This window comes from Schistocerca piceifrons, chromosome 1 (assembly GCF_021461385.2).
Source record: "Schistocerca piceifrons isolate TAMUIC-IGC-003096 chromosome 1, iqSchPice1.1, whole genome shotgun sequence".
Lineage (NCBI taxonomy): Eukaryota > Metazoa > Arthropoda > Insecta > Orthoptera > Acrididae > Schistocerca > Schistocerca piceifrons.
This window is the reverse complement of record NC_060138.1, coordinates 798,968,549-798,990,379: the sequence shown is the minus strand read 5'-3', so window position 1 is coordinate 798,990,379 and position 21,831 is coordinate 798,968,549. Positions and strand designations below refer to the sequence as shown.

The window sequence follows — 21,831 nt, the reverse complement described above, 5'->3', positions numbered from 1 at the left end:
GGTGCATATCTGCCGTGTACAGGAGGTAGAGGAGAGGGGAGAGGACAGAGCCCTGGGGCACACCGGCAGAGGGGTAGAAGGTGCGGGAATTGGCATGATGGATGGTAACGAAGGAGGGGCGGCGGGAGAGGAAGGAGGCCACCAGACGGATGTAGTTGATAGGAAGGGCGTAGGTTTGGAGTTTAAACAGGAGACCGGGATGCCAGACACGGTCGTAGGCCTTTTCAAGGTCAAGTGAGACAAAAATGGCGGAGCGACGGGAGTTAAGCTGGAGGGAGAGGAGATGAGTGAGGCGGAGGAGTTGGTCATCAGCAGAGAAGGAAGGTCGAAAGCCACATTGGGTGTTTGGGAGGAGGTGGTTTTGGTGGAGGTGGAGATGGATGCGCCGGGAAAGGATGGATTCCAAGAGCTTGCTGAACACCGACGTGAGACAGATAGGACGATAGGAAGAGGCATCAGATGGAGGCTTATTGGGTTTGGAGAACATCAGGATACGGGAGGTTTTCCACAGGTCGGGATAGAAGCCAGTGGCAAGGATGACATTGTAGAGGGCGGCAAGGAGGGAAAGGAAGGAGGGAGGGCAGTGTTTGAGGTGGCGGTAGGTAACGCAGTCGTGGCCGGGAGCAGTGTTGCGTTTAGTGCGGAGTGTGAGGCTGATGTCCTGTGTAGTGATGGGAGTGTTAAGTGCAGATGGTGGGGTGTGGCCCAAGTACTGGAAGCTAGGAGCAAGGGGAGGAACAGAGGTATCCGTACGGTCCACGACATCAGGGAAGAGGGAATAATCAAAGTGGGGATCATCTGGGATGGAAAAAACATCAGAGAGGTGGGAGGCAAAGTGGTTGGCCTTACTGAGGTTGTCAGGAAAGGGACGGTCATTAAGGAGGAGAGGGTACTGGGGGGTGGGGCGGTTCCCAGTAAGGCGGTGGAAAGCAGACCAATACTTGGAAGAGTTGATGGGGAGCGTGGTGTTGAGGTGTGTACATGTCTGGCGCCAGGCTCGGCGTTTCTTCGCAACAAGCAGGTTGCGGATGTGTCGCTGTAATTGCCGGTGGCGGGTAAGTGTATCCCGGTCACGAGTGCGGAGAAAAGAGCGGTAGAGGCGGCGGGACTCCCGAAGGAGAAGGACGGCCTGTGGAGGCAGGGCAGGGCGGTGAGGGTGGATGGCTTTGGTGGGGATATGGGTGGCGACGGCGTCAGACAAGGTCTCGTGCAGGAAGGCAGCAGTGCGAGAGATGTCATCAGGAGACTGGAGGGTAAGGTCGTGTCTGTCAACCTGGGTGCGAATGGAATCCCGGTAGGCATCCCAGTTGGCACGGGAGTAAACATGGACAAGTTTAGGAGGGATGTCAGGGCGAGGAGTGTGGCGGGGATGGCGACCGTTAGAGATAGTGAGGAGGACAGGAGCATGGTCACTGCCAATGAGGTCAAGGACATCCGCGGTGATGCGCCCAAGAAGGTTGGGAGAGGCAAGGACTACATCAGGAGTGGTGTTGGATTCGGGCCGGGTGTGCTGGGACAGGGGAACCAGGTCTCCCTGGAGAGTGGTGAGAAACTGATGCCACCGCCGGAGGTCGGCAGGATCACGGCTGTGGATATTGAGGTCGGCGGCAATCACGTAGGTGGAGAAGGTGCGGTCAATGTGGGCCAGGAAATCGTACGGGATGGGGGTGCGAGGGCGGACATAAATGGTGGCACAGGTGATGGTAAGGGCAGGGAAGAAGAGGCTGAGGGTGAGATGCTCGGCAGGATTGTTAAGGAGAGGTTGGGGCCGGACTGGGAGGTGCTTGAGGTGGCCTATAGCAACTCCGCCACGTGCCAGAGGGTACGGGTTATCGGTGCGATGTAGGGTGTAAGGGGCAGTGGAGACGGAGATATGGGGCTGAAGGAAGGTTTCATTGAGGACGAAGGCATCCACGCGGTGCTGACGTAGGGTGTGGAGGAAGAGGAGTTTGTGGGTGGGCAGGGAGCGAATGTTGTGGTACAGGATACGGTACGGTTGTTGTACCATGGGAGTGGAGAGTTAGACGAGGGTGGTGAGGGGGGTGAAGGTGAAGTGGGCCTGGTTGTGGGAGTAAGTGGCATAGGTGGTAAGATGGAAGATGGAACGGGCAGCGAGGGCGATTTGGGAAAGAGTGTGGGAGCGCTGGAAGGGGTGGATGTTTTGGAGCACAATGGTGGTGTAACGGATGATGTCCTCAGCAGTAGGGGGAGGGCGGAGCGGGTTGTTGGGGTGGATGGGGTCATCAACAGGATGGACAGGGACGGTGAGCTCAGGGGTTACTGGTGGAGGTTTCGCTTTACACTTCGAGGAGTAGGTAGGATGGGGTTCATTACAAGTGTTGCAGGAGGGGGGAGAGGTGAGGTTGGGGCAATGCTTGAGGAAGTGGGAAGCTTTGCAGTGGGGACAAGTAGGGGGGTTCTTGCAGGCAGAGGTAACGTGGTCGTTGTAGGTGAGACAGCGTTGGCAGCGGTAGGATTGGACTGGGGAACGGGAGGGGTCCACCTTATGGCGCTGATTGTAGATGAGGGCTCCCTCGGTGAGGAGGCGGGCAATGGAGGAGGAGGATTCAGTGAATATCCGCATGAGAAAAGTCGGCCCGGCATCATTGAAGATGCGACGGGCCGAGCGGATTTCGATGTCGGGCCGGGAGTTGAGTTCCGCCAACACCTCAGCCTCCGTGATCACGGGGCTAAGCTTCGTGATCACAGCGGTGAAGGTCGGCGGACGTCGGGGAGGTTGAGGCTGACGGGGAGAGGACGGGGTGTGGTAGGGGGTGAGGGTTGCACGTTGGCCAAATTGGATACGAGGGATGCGGGAGAGGAGGTCGGTGTGGAAGGAAGCATTGGGGGATTTTATGAGGACCGAGTCCTTGCGAGAAATCAGTTGGGAGATGGGAGCATTGGGGCAGTATTTCTGGATGGCGAGAGTGAGGGAGCGGGCATCAAGGAATTGAGGGTCAGGATTGGAGAGGACAAAGGTGTGGGTGGCAGGCGTGGTGGGGGCGCGGGTCGGGGCCGCGTCCATGGGAGTGGGTGGGTCACGGGGATTGGGGGTTTTTTTGGAGGAGACTTCGGGGGAAGGGTCAGCATTCGGGCGCTTGGAAGGTTTCGTGGACACCACTGGGTGGGGAGGGGGCAGGGGGACGGGTTGCAGGGGGAGATGGCGGGGGGCAGGACCACCCTGAGCAGCGGAAGACGCAGACGGTGGGGGCGTGGGTGTCACTGAGACTGTGGAACGTCGAGCAGATATCCGTGCTGGCTTGGAGCCTGTCGGAGGCGGTGCGGGGAGCGGCGGAAAGTCTGTAGCTGTCGATGGGGCGACAGTGATAGGGGAAGAGGAGTTGGGGGTGGGTACAGCCGAAAGTGGCGCAGGGGTGGGGTGGACAGGGAGAGAAGGAAGGACGGGAAGTGGGGTGGAGGATGAGCTCCATGTGATGGTGGTTGGAGCAGCGGAGGGAGAGGTGAAAATGATAGTGGTAGTGGTGGTGAGTTGGGACATGGTGGCGGCGCGCGAGAAGGGCGGCGGCGGCGGCGACCAGACGGCGGCGGCGGTGACCAGGCGGCGGCGGCGGCGGCGGCGGCGGCAGGCGGCGGCGGCGGCGGCGGCGGCGGCAGGCGGCGAGCACCGGCAGGCGGCGACCAGGCGGCGGCGGCGGCGAGGACCGTCAGGCGGCGATCAAACGGCGGCGGCGGCGGCAGGCGGCGAGCACCGGCAGGCGGCGACCAGGCGGCGGCGGCGGCGAGGACCGTCAGGCGGCGATCAAACGGCGGCGGCGGCGGCAGGCGGCGAGCACCGGCAGGCGGCGACCAGGCGGCGGCGGCGGCGAGGACCGTCAGGCGGCGATCAAACGGCGGCGGCGGCGGCAGGCGGCGAGCACCGGCAGGCGGCGACCAGGCGGCGGCGGCGGCGAGGACCGTCAGGCGGCGATCAAACGGCGGCGGCGGCGGCAGGCGGCGAGCACCGGCAGGCGGCGACCAGGCGGCGGCGGCGGCGAGGACCGTCAGGCGGCGATCAAACGGCGGCGGCGGCGGCAGGCGGCGAGCACCGGCAGGCGGCGACCAGGCGGCGGCGGCGGCGAGGACCGTCAGGCGGCGATCAAACGGCGGCGGCGGCGGCAGGCGGCGAGCACCGGCAGGCGGCGACCAGGCGGCGGCGGCGGCGAGGACCGTCAGGCGGCGATCAAACGGCGGCGGCGGCGGCAGGCGGCGAGCACCGGCAGGCGGCGACCAGGCGGCGGCGGCGGCGAGGACCGTCAGGCGGCGATCAAACGGCGGCGGCGGCGGCAGGCGGCGAGCACCGGCAGGCGGCGACCAGGCGGCGGCGGCGGCGAGGACCGTCAGGCGGCGATCAAACGGCGGCGGCGGCGGCAGGCGGCGAGCACCGGCAGGCGGCGACCAGGCGGCGGCGGCGGCGAGGACCGTCAGGCGGCGATCAAACGGCGGCGGCGGCGGCAGGCGGCGAGCACCGGCAGGCGGCGACCAGGCGGCGGCGGCGGCGAGGACCGTCAGGCGGCGATCAAACGGCGGCGGCGGCGGCAGGCGGCGAGCACCGGCAGGCGGCGACCAGGCGGCGGCGGCGGCGAGGACCGTCAGGCGGCGATCAAACGGCGGCGGCGGCGGCAGGCGGCGAGCACCGGCAGGCGGCGACCAGGCGGCGGCGGCGGCGAGGACCGTCAGGCGGCGATCAAACGGCGGCGGCGGCGGCAGGCGGCGAGCACCGGCAGGCGGCGACCAGGCGGCGGCGGCGGCGAGGACCGTCAGGCGGCGATCAAACGGCGGCGGCGGCGGCAGGCGGCGAGCACCGGCAGGCGGCGACCAGGCGGCGGCGGCGGCGAGGACCGTCAGGCGGCGATCAAACGGCGGCGGCGGCGGCAGGCGGCGAGCACCGGCAGGCGGCGACCAGGCGGCGGCGGCGGCGAGGACCGTCAGGCGGCGATCAAACGGCGGCGGCGGCGGCAGGCGGCGAGCACCGGCAGGCGGCGACCAGGCGGCGGCGGCGGCGAGGACCGTCAGGCGGCGATCAAACGGCGGCGGCGGCGGCAGGCGGCGAGCACCGGCAGGCGGCGACCAGGCGGCGGCGGCGGCGAGGACCGTCAGGCGGCGATCAAACGGCGGCGGCGGCGGCAGGCGGCGAGCACCGGCAGGCGGCGACCAGGCGGCGGCGGCGGCGAGGACCGTCAGGCGGCGATCAAACGGCGGCGGCGGCGGCAGGCGGCGAGCACCGGCAGGCGGCGACCAGGCGGCGGCGGCGGCGAGGACCGTCAGGCGGCGATCAAACGGCGGCGGCGGCGGCAGGCGGCGAGCACCGGCAGGCGGCGACCAGGCGGCGGCGGCGGCGAGGACCGTCAGGCGGCGATCAAACGGCGGCGGCGGCGGCAGGCGGCGAGCACCGGCAGGCGGCGACCAGGCGGCGGCGGCGGCGAGGACCGTCAGGCGGCGATCAAACGGCGGCGGCGGCGGCAGGCGGCGAGCACCGGCAGGCGGCGACCAGGCGGCGGCGGCGGCGAGGACCGTCAGGCGGCGATCAAACGGCGGCGGCGGCGGCAGGCGGCGAGCACCGGCAGGCGGCGACCAGGCGGCGGCGGCGGCGAGGACCGTCAGGCGGCGATCAAACGGCGGCGGCGGCGAGGACCGGCAGGCGGCAACCAAACGACGGCGGCGGCGGCGGCGGCGGCGGCGGCGAGCAGTATTGACGACGAGCAGACGCCAAGGCAAGGGTGGGGATCTTCCACGTCGAGGGTGCACCCTGAGAGTAGCCCAGGCAGTGAAACTCTTCGACGAAGAAGTGAGGGAATCCAACCCTCGAATGGCACTACTTGTTAATATTGTCGCAGATGAAGCTGAGACTGTCGCATGGAGGGTCGTGAGTTCAAAACTCACCTGAGCTGTAAAATTTTAATTTCTATGTTCTGTTCGAGTACATTCTAGAAGTATCCACAAATGCCAAGAATCATTGTACTGGAATGTTCTGTAACTGGATACAGGGTGGTCCATTGATCGTGCCCGGGCCAAATATCTCACGAAATAAGCGTCAAACGACAAAACTACAAACAACGAAACTTGTCTAGCTTGAAGGGGGAAACCAGATGGCGCTATGGTTGGCCCACTAGATGGTGCTGCCATAGGTCAAACGGATATCAACTGCGATTTTTAAATAGGAACCCCAATTTATATTACATATTCGTGTAGTACGTAAAAATATGAATGTTTTAGTTGGACCACTTTTTTCGCTTTGTGATAGATGGCGCTGTAATAGTCACAGACATATGGCTCACAATTCTAGACGAACAATTGGAAACAGGTAGGTTCTTTAAATTTAAATACAGAACGTTGGTACGTTTCAACATTTTATTTCGGTTGTTCCAATGTGATACTTGTACCTTTGTGAAATTATCATTTCTGAGAACGCATGCTGTTACAGCGTGATAACCTGTAAATACCACATTAGTGCAATAAATGCTCAAAATGATGTCCGTCAACCTCAATGCATTTGGCAACACGTGTAACGACATTCCTCTCAACAGCGAGTAGTTCGCCTTCCGTAATGTTCGCACACGCATTGACAATGCGCTGACTCATGTTGTCAGGCGTTGTCGGTGGATCACGATAGCAAATATACTTCAACTTTCCCCACAGAAAGAAATCCGGGGACGTCAGATCCGGTGAACGTGCGGGCCACGGTATGGTGCTTCGACGACCAATCCACCTGTCATGAAATATGCTATTTAATACCGCTTCAACCGCACGCGAGCTATGTGCCGGACATCCATCATGTTGGAAGTACATCGCCATTCTGTCATGCAGTGAAACATCTTGTAGTAACATCGGTAAAACATTACGTAGGAATTCAGCATACATTGCACCATTTAGATTGCCATCGACAAAATGGGGACCAATTATTCTTCCTCCCATAATGCCGCACCATACATTAACCCGCGAAGGTCACTGATGTTCCAGTTGTCGCAGCCATCGTGGATTTTCCGTTGCCCAATAGTGCATATTATGCCGGTTTACGTAACCGCTGTTGGTGAATGACGCTTCGTCGCTAAATATAACGCGTGCAAAAAATCTTTCATCGTCCCGTAATTTCTCTTGTGCCCAGTGGCAGAACTGTACACGACGTTCAAAGTCGTCGTCTTGCAATTCCTGGCGCATAGAAATATGGTACGGATGCAATCGATGTTGATAAAGCATTCTCAACACCGACGTTTTTGAGAGTCCCGATTCTCGCGTAATTTGTCTGCTACTGATGGGCGGATTAGCCGCGACAGCAGCTAAAACACCTACTTGGGCATCATCATTTGTTGCAGGTCGTGGTTGACGTTTCACATGTGGCTGAACACTTCCTGTTTCCTTAAATAACGTAACTATCCGGCGAACGGTACGGACACTTGTATGATGTCGTCCAAGATACCGAGCAGCATACATAGCACACGCCCGTTGGGCATTTTGATCACAATAGCCATACATCAACACAATATCGACGTTTTTCCGCAACTGGTAAACGGTCCATTTTAACACTGGTAATGTATCACGAAGCAAATACCGTCCGCACTGGCGGAATGTTATGTGATACCACGTACTTATACGTTTGTGACTAATACAGCGCCATCTATCACAAAGCGAAAAAAATGGTCCAACTAAAACATTCGTATTTCTTTACGTACTACACGAATGTGTAATAAAAAATGAGGATTCCTATTTTAAAAAACGCAGTTGATATCCGTTTGGCCCATGGCAGCGCCATCTAGCGAGCCAACCATATCGCCATCTGGTTTCCCCCTTCGTTCTTTATAGGTTTTACGTTTGATGCTTATTTCGTGGGATATTTGGCCCGGACACTATCAATGGACCACCCTGTATATACCGTATGTGTTATGACTGGAGGCAGTTCGCTCCGCGCTCTTGTATGTGCAAGTGCTGAATAAATCTTCGTTAAGTGAAGTTAGTGTTCATCATTCATCTAATTACCCCTTTCTTCCGTCTGCACTCGGTAGCTGAGTGGTCTGCGCGACACAACGTCAATCTTAAGTCCCCGGCTGGGTCGGAGATTTTCTCCGCTCAGGGACTGGGTGTTGTGTTGTCCTCATTGTCATCATTTCAACCACATCGACGGGCAAGTCGCCGAAGTGGCGTCAAATCGCAAGACTTGCACCAGGTGAACGGTGTACCCGACGGGAGGCTCTAGTCACATGACAGTTACAATTTCCTTTTTTTCTACGTGACATTATTCTGGTGGAAGCGCCGGGTATTGGATCTTGTGATAGCGCACATTATTGACGACAGAGTGGCTCGCCGGCCGGAATGGCCGAGCGGTTCTAGGCGCTACAGTCTGGAACCGCGCGACCGTTACGGTCGCAGGTTCGAATCCTGCCTCAGGCATGGATGTGTTAGGTTAGTTAGGTTTAAGTAGTTCTAAGTTCTAGGGGACTGATGACCTCAGAAGTTAAGTCCCATAGTGCTCAGAGCCATTTAAACCACAGTGGCTCCCGTCAGAGCTCACGACAGAGCCACCGTTTACGTGGCGAAAAACCCGAGTTCGAGCCATATTCAACAGATCGAAGTCTATCGGAGACAGAGGACGTTACGATGACATCAACTGTGTGCCACCACAGGAGATATCCTTCCGGGTTCTCTTGTGACGATGGCCAAGATCCAAACAAGTAACTGAAGGTATATGAGCGTATAGCCAATTTTAAGAAATGGGATGACACTGTGTGTTTGGCTAGCGTATTTTTCTACTTGGAGGGCACTGCCAAGGAATGGTATGAGAACAACGAGGAGAAGTTCACAAGCTGGGAAGTATTCCAGGCGGCACTGCGCACGTATTTCGGCAACACACAACGACAGAAGGGCAAGGCAGAAGATAGATTAAAGTGCAGGGCACAACGTCCAGGAGAAACTACAGCATCGTACATTCAACACGTCTTGGAGCTGTGTAAAACAGTGGATCCTAGAATGAAGGAGGAAGATAAGGTTGCACATCTCATGAAGGATGTTCTGAGGTCGTGTATGAAGCCCTACTCTTGAAAGACGTTTCGACAGCAAACGACTTCATAAAATGGCGCCAGTATATCGAGACAATGCATCAAAAAAGAATTACACGCAAGGAGTCTGAACGGCTTCCAAACGTGGTATCGACATGTGTGATGGAGGAAGGAACTGATTTCACGAGTGTTCTTCGTCAGATAGTGAGAGAGGAAGTTCAGAAGGCACTTGGATTGCACGGCGAGCACAAAAACCGAGACGCTTCAAGAGGTCATAAGGGAGGAAGTGGAACAGACGTTGAACCCGAACTCTCGTCCTTCATTTCCCTTTAAAACGGCGAAAAAGTCGAGAGCCAGGCGAAACTACGTTCCTGCAATGCCGCATGAGGAACATTGACGTCTGGAAGACCCAGGATAACCAACCAGCATGTTTCCACCGCGGACGACCGGGACATGTGGTGCACTATTGTCGAGAAAGGCGGCGGGTATTTGATGACGCCCGCGCCAGAAGACAGCAGACCGATCTTAGCCGACACCAACTCCGGGACGACGAAGATGAACAAGAAGATGTGGGTGCAGGGCGACGTAGGTCACCATCGCCGCAAGCTAGCCGCTGGAGAGGACGCTCCCCAACACGCCGATCAAGGTCTCCATCGCCGTTTAAAAGATGCTGCCGATCACCAAGCCGCCGCAACTTGGAAAACTAAAGGGTGCGACCTTCCTTGGAGGTGAGGCCACCGAAGAGAAAAATTCTCCGCCGTCGATCTCTACAAAAATGATAGGAAACTACGTCGATATCCTCATGGACTCTGGAGCATCATATTCAGTCATTCGGAGAAGTACTGTCGCCATTTGCAGAAATTCGAAGCTCCAGCGACAGGCAACAAGCGAAAGGTGACGAAGAGCGTTGCGCCTGGGCGAACATCGGTCATCGGGAGTCGGAGTATGCAGGACCGATGACTCATTCCCGGACTAGGACGACGTAACACCGAGACGCTGTTCTGTTAAGGAGGGAACAATGTCGCAGAAGAAAGTGAGTAGCACAGTCACGGTGGTGTAGTGCTTGTGATACAAGACTTGTAAGCATGTATCGAGTAGCACTGATATCGATTGTGATAACATCGCTATGGTCGCTTCTTTTGTTTTTTCGCGCCAGAACGAGGGAGAGAGTCACGTGGTGGTGTTTAACCGTGTGCGTGGTGTGAAGATGTTAAGAAATCAAGCTAAGAGGACAAGTATATTTTGTGAATATAAAGGTGTTTGATGCTGTGTAATCATTAGTATACCTCACGAGACGTAATCCGCGGTCGCGAAGTCGTAAACCACGAGAACAATCGCGAGAACATCTCATCCGCGCCGGTAAATGAAACTTGGATTACCTATATTGCCAAGAACGCCGCATCTGGATTGCGGTGTTGGATAATGTACGAGGGCTATCCACAAAGTACATTACGTTTTGGAATTAAAAATAAATAAAGTATTGGTTTTTTTATTATATGCAGATGAAAGCCACACTTAAATACTACTTTTCTACATAGTTGCCATTTAAATTAAGGCACTTATCGTAGCGATGGACGAGCTTGGAAATTCCTTCGTCGGAAAATTCGGCCGCCTGCGCCTTCAAATACGTGGTTACCTCTTCTTTTGCGACAGAAAAGGTGTGATTTTTGTGGATTTCCTGGAAAGAGGCACTACAATAAGCTCTCAAAGGTATTGCCAAACTCTGCACAACCTCAGAAGAGCAATACAAAACAAGCGCAAGGGAAAGTTGGGCTCAAAGATCTTGCTGATTCACGACAACGCCCGGGCCCACACGGCAAATGCCACTCGTGAAGTTCTCGAATCTTTTAAGTGGGAGTTGTTTCCTCATCCGCCGTACAGTCCCGACCTGGCACCGAGCGACTTCCACTTATTCCCAGCAATGAAGAAGTGGTTGGCTATGCAGCGTTTTGATGACGACCCACAGCTTCAAGAAGAGGTAACCACGTGGTTGAAGGCGCAGGCGGCCGAATTTTACGACGAAGGAATTTCCAAGCTCGTCCATCGCTACGATAAGTATCTTAATTTAAATGGCAACTATGTAGAAATGTAGTATTTAAGTGTGGCTTTCATCTGTATATAATAAAAAAATTTCCAATACTTTATTTATTTTTAATTCCAAAACGTAATGTACTTTGTGGATAGCCCTCGTATTATGGTGTAGTATTACTATATGTATCAGTGTATCAACATACTTGTTATTTTGTGAAGAGTGTAACAGTGCAGCCCTGTGTAGCGCAAGTGTTAAAGAATACATCAATGGATTATACTAGGCTAAAACTTGAAATTTGGTGATTGGCACTCTTTTGTTTCACCTGTTAGTTATCGTTTATTACAGCAATACTCAAGCTGCTGTTCCTAGACTGCAAGGGAAGAAGCGAATGACTATTGGATCTACGAGGTGAGTGAGTACAATTAGCAAACTCAGACGGAACAATGACCCCACCCTGCCCCATTCTCTTACAGACTGTTGCATGGAGGGTCGTGAGTTCGAAACTCACCTGAACTACAAGATTTTAATTTCTGTATTCGGTTCGAGTACATTCTAGAAGTATCCACAAATGTCAAGAATCACTGTACTGGAATGTTCCGTAACTGTATATATACCGTATGTCTTCTGGCCGGAGACAGTTCGCTCCGCGCTCTTGTATGTGCAGGTGCTGAATAAACCTTCGTTAAGTGAAGTTAGTGTTCGCCATTCATCTAATTACACCTTCTTCTACGTTACAATATATCCAACCAGCTGGCGGACTGTGTTGATGACTTCCTAGAAAACAACAAGGCAAGACGTTGTGAACCAGAAAAATTATCTGTTGTGGAAGTAAAATTGTTATGTGACCGTTACTGGGAAATGGCGGAAAATATCGAATGCTCAAAGAGATGGTATGAGAACGATGATGCTGTATATATGAAGTCGCAACTCTAGAAATTCAGAAAAGCTTACAGGAGGAAGGAGGAGGAGACTGTTGTTTAACGTACCGTCAACAATGAGGTCATTGGAGACGGAACACAAGTTCGCGTTACGGAAAGACGTAGAAGGAAAGCGGTCGTGCCCTTTCGAAGGAACCATCCCGGAATTCACTTTAGGCGATTTATGGAAATCAGACATTTTTGTTTAATTCCGTGAATAGCGTTCTATGACAGAAAATTGTCACAACCATTAACAGTCTAGGAACGTGCGTCCGAAGCGATTTGAAGTCCAACAGTTTCCTAGGAAAAGCAAATGGCAGACTGAGATTCCTAGGGAAATGTAAAACACTTGTGCTACTGTTTATCACGTAGAAGTTTTAAGGAAAGAAGGAAGGAAGGAAGATTGGGTTTAACGTCCGTTCGGCATCGATATCATTAGAGACGGAGCACTAATTCGGATTGTGTCAAGGACGGGGAAGGAACTCAGACGTCCCCTTTGAAAGGCACAAGTGCGCAACCCGCCGTTTGCCTGGACCGATTTAGGTAAATCACGGTAAACCTAAATCTGGATGGGCGGACGCGGGTTTGAACCGTCGTCCTCCAGAATGCAAGTCCAGTATGCTAAACACTGCACCTCGCTCGTGAGTTTAAGAGGTAAGTGGGAAAATCAAATGAGCAGAGCATGAGTTCTTTCAGTAAGCGCGGGAGCATTACGAAGAGGCTTATCAAATTCCAGTGAGGGGCTCTCCATCGCGGTGTAGATTACTGTTAAAATCCCGAGAACAGAAGTTCAATGATGAGTGAAATAACATATCTGTTTTATAGTATACGTCTCACGGAATGACCATGACTGCAACATCAGATAAACTGAAATTTATACGGATGTTCTTCCCGCACACTCTTCGCCAATTGACTAAGAAAGGGGTACAACCACAGTGTTACATGAAGTATACTCCACCACACGCCGTAATGTCTTTCTTAGATTATACAAATATAAAACATAAAATTTTCCGACAATTCATACGTTATATCGTTCAGATTCATCACTGACAAAATATTTTATAGAGTTCACTGGGCAGATGAATTGTGATGATGCCATATCACCTTGTCTTATTGCAGTCCAGGCTTCTTATATAATGTTTCATCCAGTGGTGCAGTGGATTTATGCAGCGTCAATTAATAATTTTAAATATTTTGAGGCAAACAATAAAAAAAATTCACTCCGCCCCTTCTGACACAGAACTACTTGATTCCATCACTGCTTTGATTGCTATCTCATTTCAGATATGAAGTGGTGTATCCACGGGCCGTACTCAATAACAAATCTACGCACAAAAACAGATGGACTGTTTTTATATCAGTCCAAGCATTGCTGAGTATTTGCTTTCATATTGCCTTTTGTTGAGAGTCAACAATTGTGGCACTACATCCCCTTGCACGAAGCTTTCTTATTTTTATGCAAAATATACTATAGTTTTCTTTGATATACCTATTGCAACAGCTTTTCCACACAGCTATAATTACCTTTCGCCCAGTACCATATTGTTCACTTTGTCGTCGTTTTCATCTGTGGTTCCAGTTCTGGAACGCACTTAATATCGAATATCTTGATAGAGACACGTAATATTCGAGTCCAGAGACCCATTTCTTAGCTACTGAAAAGAGTGGAAACTACTCATAATCATTACCAACAGGGATTGAATTTTCGTTGAAGCTAATCCATTCAAAACAAAGAATTTTAAAGCATGAGTCATTCATTACGGCAAAGGACAGCGAGATGCACTGCTATGGACGGACGTTACGTTGAACTCCCCCTATAAACAGGTGTTCAGATCTCAGAAAATAAGCGTGTCAGAATCTATGTGTATTGAATGTGTTTTTCTTCTTTCTTTGATTAGGGTAAATAAAATAAATAAAATTACCTCTATCAAGTATTACATAAAATAAATTAAATATTACTGCTTCGGAAGACATTCGATACGTTCTCTGTATCACCATGTTTCTAGTTGCTTTCAATAAAGGACATACGAATTTTAAATGACTCGACTATTTTATTTTACATTTTGGAAATGATGCTGCAGATATTGGCAATTAAATTATCAGCACAAACGTTCAGACTTAAATCTGGTGGAGCAGATCATTTAGCATCCAAGGAAAGGAAGCTCTCGATTCGTTGCTTTGTACGCTTTACTACTGCTGTGTAGTGCTGCTCCGCCAATACAGAATTGGATGTGTATCTTTGGTAAGTCGCAGTAGCTCTATTTATTTTTAGAACTGTTATCGAAATGGCTAGCATTTTACGCCTAGTGAATCCTGAGGCGTTTTCTGCTTCTTGAGACTCCGTTCATTCCCTGTAGTATCACCGTTCAAGGTGAGCTGATTCACAAGTCAGAAGACATCCAGGTCCTGCCACACCACACACAGATTTCAATAACAAAGCAAATTGGGTTCAAATGGATCTTTCGGTTTTCGATTGGTTTCGATTTATGTCGCCAAATTCGCAAAATGTCAGCATCTCTCAATTTCTTTTAACATAAAAAAGATCATGATAACAGTGTGGCAGAAAATGAAAAATTTTAAATGACAACATTAATCAAGAAAAATATGAAAGAAGTGTGAATGTTCAAGACATATTTTTTCCATGACAATGCGTGACAAAAGTGGCATAAGCGAAACAGCGGCGCTGCAATCAGCTAGAAACGTCTTTGTTTACTAGACGAACAAATCTTTGAAAGTAAGGTGATGGCTGACACTGAGGGAGTAAGAAACAACTGGGATGTCAACGTAATCGACTCACGTCGAAGCATGCAAGAGGGGTACTGGGGTAAGCCACTCTCTGACAGGGCGGCTAGGAGGTAAAATTCTGGCCCTCCATCTAATATGACACTGATAACAGTTTCCAAATCCCGGTTGGGATTTAAGAAGGTTCAGACTATGCGTAAGAGTCTCATCAGTAACCTGTTGCAACTAGGTTCTGCTCTTGTTGTGACCACCAGAACAGTGGTGTCAACACGTAATGGTCACTGAAGTTTTCCTGAAAACGAGGCGGCCACCCTCGTGTGTATTGCAGTTGAAATCTGGTTTCGCAGGACAGAGCTGATCAGGTTATGGTTATGGAAAGGGGCCAAAATCAGTTAGTGCCAGTTGCACAAAACACACAAACTTTATTTTCATAAAAACACTTAATCGCATATGTCCTTAAAAGGATTCAAAACAATGCGGCTGAAAGCCCGAACACAAGTTATTACAATTGCTTTGAAGAATACACGCGGCTGAAGGCCTTACTTAAAAAAGAAAATCTTACGTAGATAATCGGCTGAAGGCCATACACTGGATACAGAAGATCTGAGGCTTAAGGCCTGAATAACAAGAATTTCCAATAGAGAAGAAAATTTAGACAGGTTTTATAAAAGTGAATTTTCAAATTTTAATTCAAGACGGCTGCAGGCCTTATTTTAAAATTAAAACAAACTAAATTAATAGGCGGCTGAAGGCTTAGCACCGTACTTGAGACAAAAATCACAATCTGAAAACAACAGAACAATGGTGCTCAGAAGTGTTCCAAGGGTCAGCCTGAGGAGGTAACTCTAACGTAAGGTTAGGTGAGATAGGCAGCCAAGAATAAAATTAAGTAATCAGATGGCAGCCCGACCCAGGGACGGCTGAAGGACCGACCAACAACCTAATCAATTCCGCTGCGCCGACCAACGGCACGACGACGGAAAATATCAGCCGAGGACGAAGATATCAACAGCACTACATCTTCAAAATTGGCGTCTAAAAACAGCCAAGGCACAAAAACCACTCAAAAATATGAACAACACCAAAGGCTGTCAAACTATACGCGGTATGGACAGCAACTGCTGTGGCCAGAAGCTGCGTGGACAGCAGGGCACATGTGGGGAAAGAGGTAGTGGTGGGGGTTACGGGCAGACATTGCAGGAGAAATGCTGACCGCTGGAGGGACAGTGCCATTCTAAACTAACGACTACGCTCACATTTTTTTGTAAATATTACATGGTGTCCCTCCATGTCCACACTTGCATGGTGACCATTCGAAAAGATCTGCTTTGATTGGTAGCTAAAAAGAATTCCGCCAAAAATGCAGCCATTTAAGTTCGCCTGGCTTGTTAACAACTTGTAACTTTCAGAGAGGCGTTATGAGCGGTGAATTTTGAGTAAAACCTACATATTTCTCTGGTTACCTCATTAAAAGTTGCTTCTTTTGCCGAAACAGCGGAATTTACACAGTATCATTTCAATAACTTGTAATGCAGACACAATAGCGACAGAATTCTGAAACAGTGGTTTGTTATGTTTATTAAATGAGAAACTGAGGATAAGTAAGATCAGTAGCTCATGAAAAAGCACATCCTCGGTACAAAAAAACGTGTCATGTCTTCACTTATGTTGTCCCAAAACCTATAGCATTTCTCATTTCACCTGTTTCGATGCCTCTTAAAAATTACATTCTTTCATCGAAAAAGTCTGTAATTAGTGGAATGACACAGTAGATAAGGAAGTTTTACATAGTAACGATGTGGCAAAACACTCCTCTCTTGGCCGGCCGAAGTGGCCGAGCGGTTCTAGGCGCTACAGTCTGGAACCGAGGGACTGCTACGGTCGCAGGTTCGAATCCTGCCTCGGGCATGGATATGTGTGATGTCCTTAGGTTAGTCAGGTTTAAGTAGTTCTAAGTTCTAGGCGACTGATGACCTCAGCAGTTAAGTCCCATAGTGTTCAGAGCCATTTGAACCATTTTTGAACTCCCCTCTTTGAGTGTTATTATTTGCCAATTTCACATTTCGATATCTGAAACAGTTCATGAAATACGAGGAATGTTGTGGATATCTATCTCTGGCCTTATCGCTCTGGCTCGATCGCAGATGAGTGTGCTGCGTCAGATAAATTTTCTCGAGATTTCAGACAGATAGATACCTCTGCCCAAGTCTAAAGAAAAATTCAGTGTCTTAGTTAAATTTCATGCACAACAACATATTATGTAAAACGCACCAAACGCAAAATCATAGCGACCTCTATTTTTCATTGCAAACTTCCAAATTTCGCGTAGTGTATTACTACCACATAAATATCACAACTACTTTGACCACTGACGAAATGATGGGCTCATCATCATGAACATGGCATATAACTCAATAAGTAAAGCAAGAATGAAATTTTTTGACCGAATGGTTTCTGTAAAACCGTCTGAGAAAGATTTCAGGGCGTGCTCCTCGATTGTGTCATCGCGAAACGGCCGAGAGATGGAACACACTCTTCGGCCTCTCCTTCTGAACGAATAAATACACTCGCCCAGCGCCCTGGATGACAACTGGTTACTATGCATCGCCCACCGTATCCTGCCCGAACTCGACTGTTCACCACCCGTCTCAGTGCAGGAGTGTTCGCAGTGGCACGCCAAAGTGTACGCTGAGCCTCCGTGCACTGGAGGACTCTTGTCCTGGTTCAATCACAGTTTAGCTTGCAGACTGGCAGGAGGCGCGTTTTGGTTTGCCGAGAAGCGAGAACCATTTATAACTCTTCAAACATGGGTGAAAGTGGCGCGTTTGCGGCCGGCCGGGCTGGTCGAGTGGTTCTAGGCGCTACAGTCTGGAACCGCACGACCGCTACGGTCGCAGGTGCGAATCCTGCTTCGGGCATGGATGTGTGTGATGTCCTTAGGTTAGTTAGGTTTAAGTAGTTCATTTGAACCATTTTTGACACGTTTGGGGGTTGGTGTGTGTGTTTGTGTGTGTGTGTGGGGGGGGGGGGAGATATATATATATTTTTTTTACAAGGTGACCACATGTTACGTGCACAACAGTTTGATGCGACCCATAAGTAGATTCCAAATATGTTCTAAATTTGAACATAAATTTCTCAAGTAGAATAATGTTTAATGTTTCAGTTTATCTACATCTACATGGATACTCTTCAAATCACATTTAAGTGCCTGGCAGAGGGTTCATCGAACGACCTTCACAATTCTCTATTATTCCAATCTCGTATAGCGCGCGGAAAGAGTGAACACCTATATCTTTCAGTACGAGCTCTGATTTCCCTTATTTTATCTTGGTGATCGTTCCTCCATATATAGGTCGGTGTCAACAAAATATTTTCGCATTCGTAGGAGAAATTTGGTGATTGGAATTTCGTGAGAAGATTCCGTCGCAACGGAAAACGCCTTTCTTTTAATGATGTCCAGCCCAAATGCTGTATCATTTCTGTGACACGCTCCCCAATATTTCGCGATAATACAAAACGTGCTGCCTTTCTTTGAACTTTTTCGATGTACTCCGTCAGTCCTATCTGGTAAGGATCCCACACCGCGCGGCTGTATTCTAAAAGAGGAAGGACAAGCGTAGTGTAGCCGGTCTCCTTAGTAGATCTGTTACATGTTCTAAGTGTCCTGCCAATAAAACGCAGTCTTTGGTTAGCCTTCCGCACAACTCGAACTCGGGATCTTTGCCTTTAGCGGACAAGTGCTCTACCAACTGAACTACCCAAGCACGACTCACGCCCCGTCCTCACAGCTTTACTTGTGCCAGTACCTCGTCTCCTACCTTCCAAACTCTACAGAAGCTGTCCTGCGAACCTTGCAGAACTAGCACTCCTGAAAGAAAGGATATTGCGGAGACATGGCTTAACCACAGCCTGGGGGATTCATTCTTTTGTTCTTCTCTTTGGTTAATCTTCATCCCACTCGCCATTAAACTTTCTGAGTTACCGTTCTCGTGATTTTCTCGTGCTGTGATGAAACCAAATTTTGGATTCGGCATTAATCCAAGATCGTTCTGAAATCACGAGACTCTCATTAAACTAAAGTTAATGGTTTAGAAAATAATGGAGGTACGTTTTTTGTCGAATGTTTCACACTTACTGTTTCGTTATTATACATGTTACCACCGCAGTAAATATCTAAAGTTACAAATTAATCCTGTTTCCCTATTTACCTATCTTTTGGAATACTTCATGGTCTTACATGAGTTCACTGGGGCAGACTCGAAACACTGAAATGTAGCCTTCTTGACGTACGGAAAGTTGTGCCAAATTTTGAAGGGCCTATCAAAATATCGTCGTTTATTAGAGGTAAGATAAAGATCCTTATGTAGTAGGAAAGTACAATTAATCCACTACTGATTGATAGAAATCTCCGAACCCGTCTGTACCATCGAACTTATTCGCAATCAACGAACAGTTGGCAATTTGCTAAGAGATAAGATCGTTGTTGCCCCTAATTTTTCTGGATTTTATTGTCTTTAGCAGAGGATAAACGATTACTCACCTCGATAAGAAGTGAATACGTGGCATGCAGTTTTATGGGTGAGCTGCAACAGTTTTATCATCTTTGGCCCAAGTATACTCTCTGCCGCGTTCTCAAATGGATACATAAAATAGATTTTTTAAAATAACTTTCTCCCAGAGTTTTGTAGTCACTCTTTACTACAACCTCTAGGAAGGCGTTTGCCTAATTCCACAACACGAATGCATACATTTTACAAGGTCCGTTCCGGACTCCTTTTTCGCTTTCATCTTACTTCTGCAAAGACAACTACCTGGTAATGTATTTAACACATCTCCTATCATCCTGTCCCTTCTTTTCAGTGTTTTCCATATGTACCTTTGTTCACCCATACTGCGGAGAACCTCTTCATTCCTTATCTTACCATTTCACCTAAATTCCAACGCCCCTCTAGAGCACCACATCTCAAACGCTTTGAAACTCTGACTTTCCGTTTCTCCCACAGGCCATGATTCACTATTGTACAATGCTGTGCTCCAAATGTACTTTCTAATACACTTGTCCCTCAGAAAAGGCTTATGTTTGATACTCATATATTTTTTTTCGAACAGGAATGCCCTCTGTCCCTGCGGTGCTGCACTTGTTCGTCACGTGTTATTTTGTTTCCAAAATACTCGTAACAGAAATTTGTAACTTTGTCTACTTCGTGGTCACTAGTTTTGATGTTACGTTCTTCGCTAATCTTATTTCTCTTACTCCTCATTACCTTCGTCACTCTTCGGTTTACTCTGTCATATTCTGTACTCGCTAGACGATTCATTCAACGCAACATGTTCTATAATAATTTTTCATTTTTACTGAGGACAGCAATATCGTAGGCCAGTCTGGTAACTGATTCTTTTCACTCCAAAATTTAGTCTCATTCTCCAACCTTTCTTTTATTTCCGTCATTGCTTCTTTGAAATACAGATACAACACGAGCATTTCGTTTTTGGGTTTCCATTTTATTGTTCCCTCTTGGTTCTAGTACACATTGTATAACCCTAGGACTTTCCCGATAGCTTATTCATATTTTTGTGAAATATTGAATATCTAGTACCGTTTTATATTGCTGAACGCTTTTTCAAGGTCGACAAATCCTACGGTCGTGTCTTCATTTTTCTTCAGTCTTGCCTCCCTAGTGCCGTTACTTTCCGAAAGCCAAACTGATCGTCATCCAGAAGATCTTCACTTTTCCATTCTTCTGTATACTATGTTTGTTAGCAACTTGATTACATGAGCTGTTAAGCAGATTGTACGGCACTTCTCGTATTTATCCTTCTTGCGGTTTTCGGGATTGTGTAGATGATATGTTTTCGAAAGCCTTATGGAATGTCTCCAGTCTCATAGATTCTACATACCAGCTTGAAAAGCCACTTCACCCCATGATTTTCGAAATTCCGTGGGGATGTTGTGTAACCCTTCTGCCTTACTGTCTTCCAGAGTTCTGTTAAACTCTCACGCTAACACTGCATCTTCCACATCGACTCTCTTCGGTTGTCATATCATCGGACATTCCTCTTCCTAACAGACGCCACCAATGTACTGTTCCCACGTATCTGTTGTCCCTCCAGTGTTTAACAGTGGAATTCCCACTGCGCTCTTAATGTTGATGCCCATGCTGTGTTTCACTCATTCCCAGAATACTTTTCAACTTCCTTCTTTCGTCGGTCTGTTGATGTATACCGAAGGTTTCTTCGCAGTCACCTGCCTTATACCTGTGCCTGACGGTCCAACATCTGTGGTTTCCCTTTTAAGAGATGCCCATATTTCTTCAGCTGAGCTACCTACTGTGGCATACGTTATCACGGTACCTACAGCCACAGAGAATTTCAAATGCATCTCATAAATCCACAGTACTGCTGTACCCCAATTCTTTCCAAACTGATTCTTTCGGATGACTGTTTTAAACTTCAGTTTACTCTTCATCATTACTAAATTGTGACCCGAATCATAATCTGTTCCTGGATATGCCTTGCACTTCAGTATCTGATTTCGGAGTCTCCGTCTGGCTGTGATATATACCAGGTCGAATCATCCTGTGCCTCCAGGCCTTATCCGAGTATATTGGATCTTATTGTGGTTTTTGAACAGTGTGTGTTAGCTGAAACGTTTTGCAGCACTCATTTAGTCTTTCCTCTCTCTTGTTTCTATCACGAGGCTCATAATATCCTGTCTTCTATTCCTTCGCTTACCATTGTGTTCCGTTTCGCGACGATTATTTCATTATCATCTCCTCTAACACACTGAATTATTCTTTCATTATCCTCATATGCATTTTCAATCTCTTCACCTTCTGCCTGCGACGCTGGCAAGTATACCTGAACTGTTGTTCGGTAGTGAGAAATGTTATGCCACCAATTGCCAAATGTGTGATATTTTCAGCGCAATAGGTTTCGGGACTACGTTATCCAATTATCAAATGCTACAAAACCAGAAAACCGAGCAAGGTGGTGCAGTGGTTAGCACACTGCACTCGCATTCGGGAGGGCGACTGTTCAAACCCGCGACCGGCCATACTGATTTAGGTTTTCCGCGATTTCCCTAATTCGCTTCAGGCAAATGCCGGGATTGTTCCTGTGGAAGGGCACGGCCGCTTCCTTCCCCATCCTT

General features: G+C 49.6%; 1 protein-coding gene across 1 annotated transcript in view; it reads left to right on the top strand.

Annotated features, from left to right (window-relative positions):
• LOC124775183 (glycine-rich cell wall structural protein 1.8-like) overlaps positions 1-21,831 on the top strand; it is a 119,596-nt gene that overhangs the window by 6,935 nt on the left and 90,830 nt on the right. Inside the window, exon 2 of the mRNA XM_047250026.1 lies at positions 3,952-5,379. Coding sequence (XP_047105982.1) covers positions 3,952-5,379 — 1,428 coding nt within the window. The remainder of the gene's footprint in view (positions 1-3,951; positions 5,380-21,831) is intronic.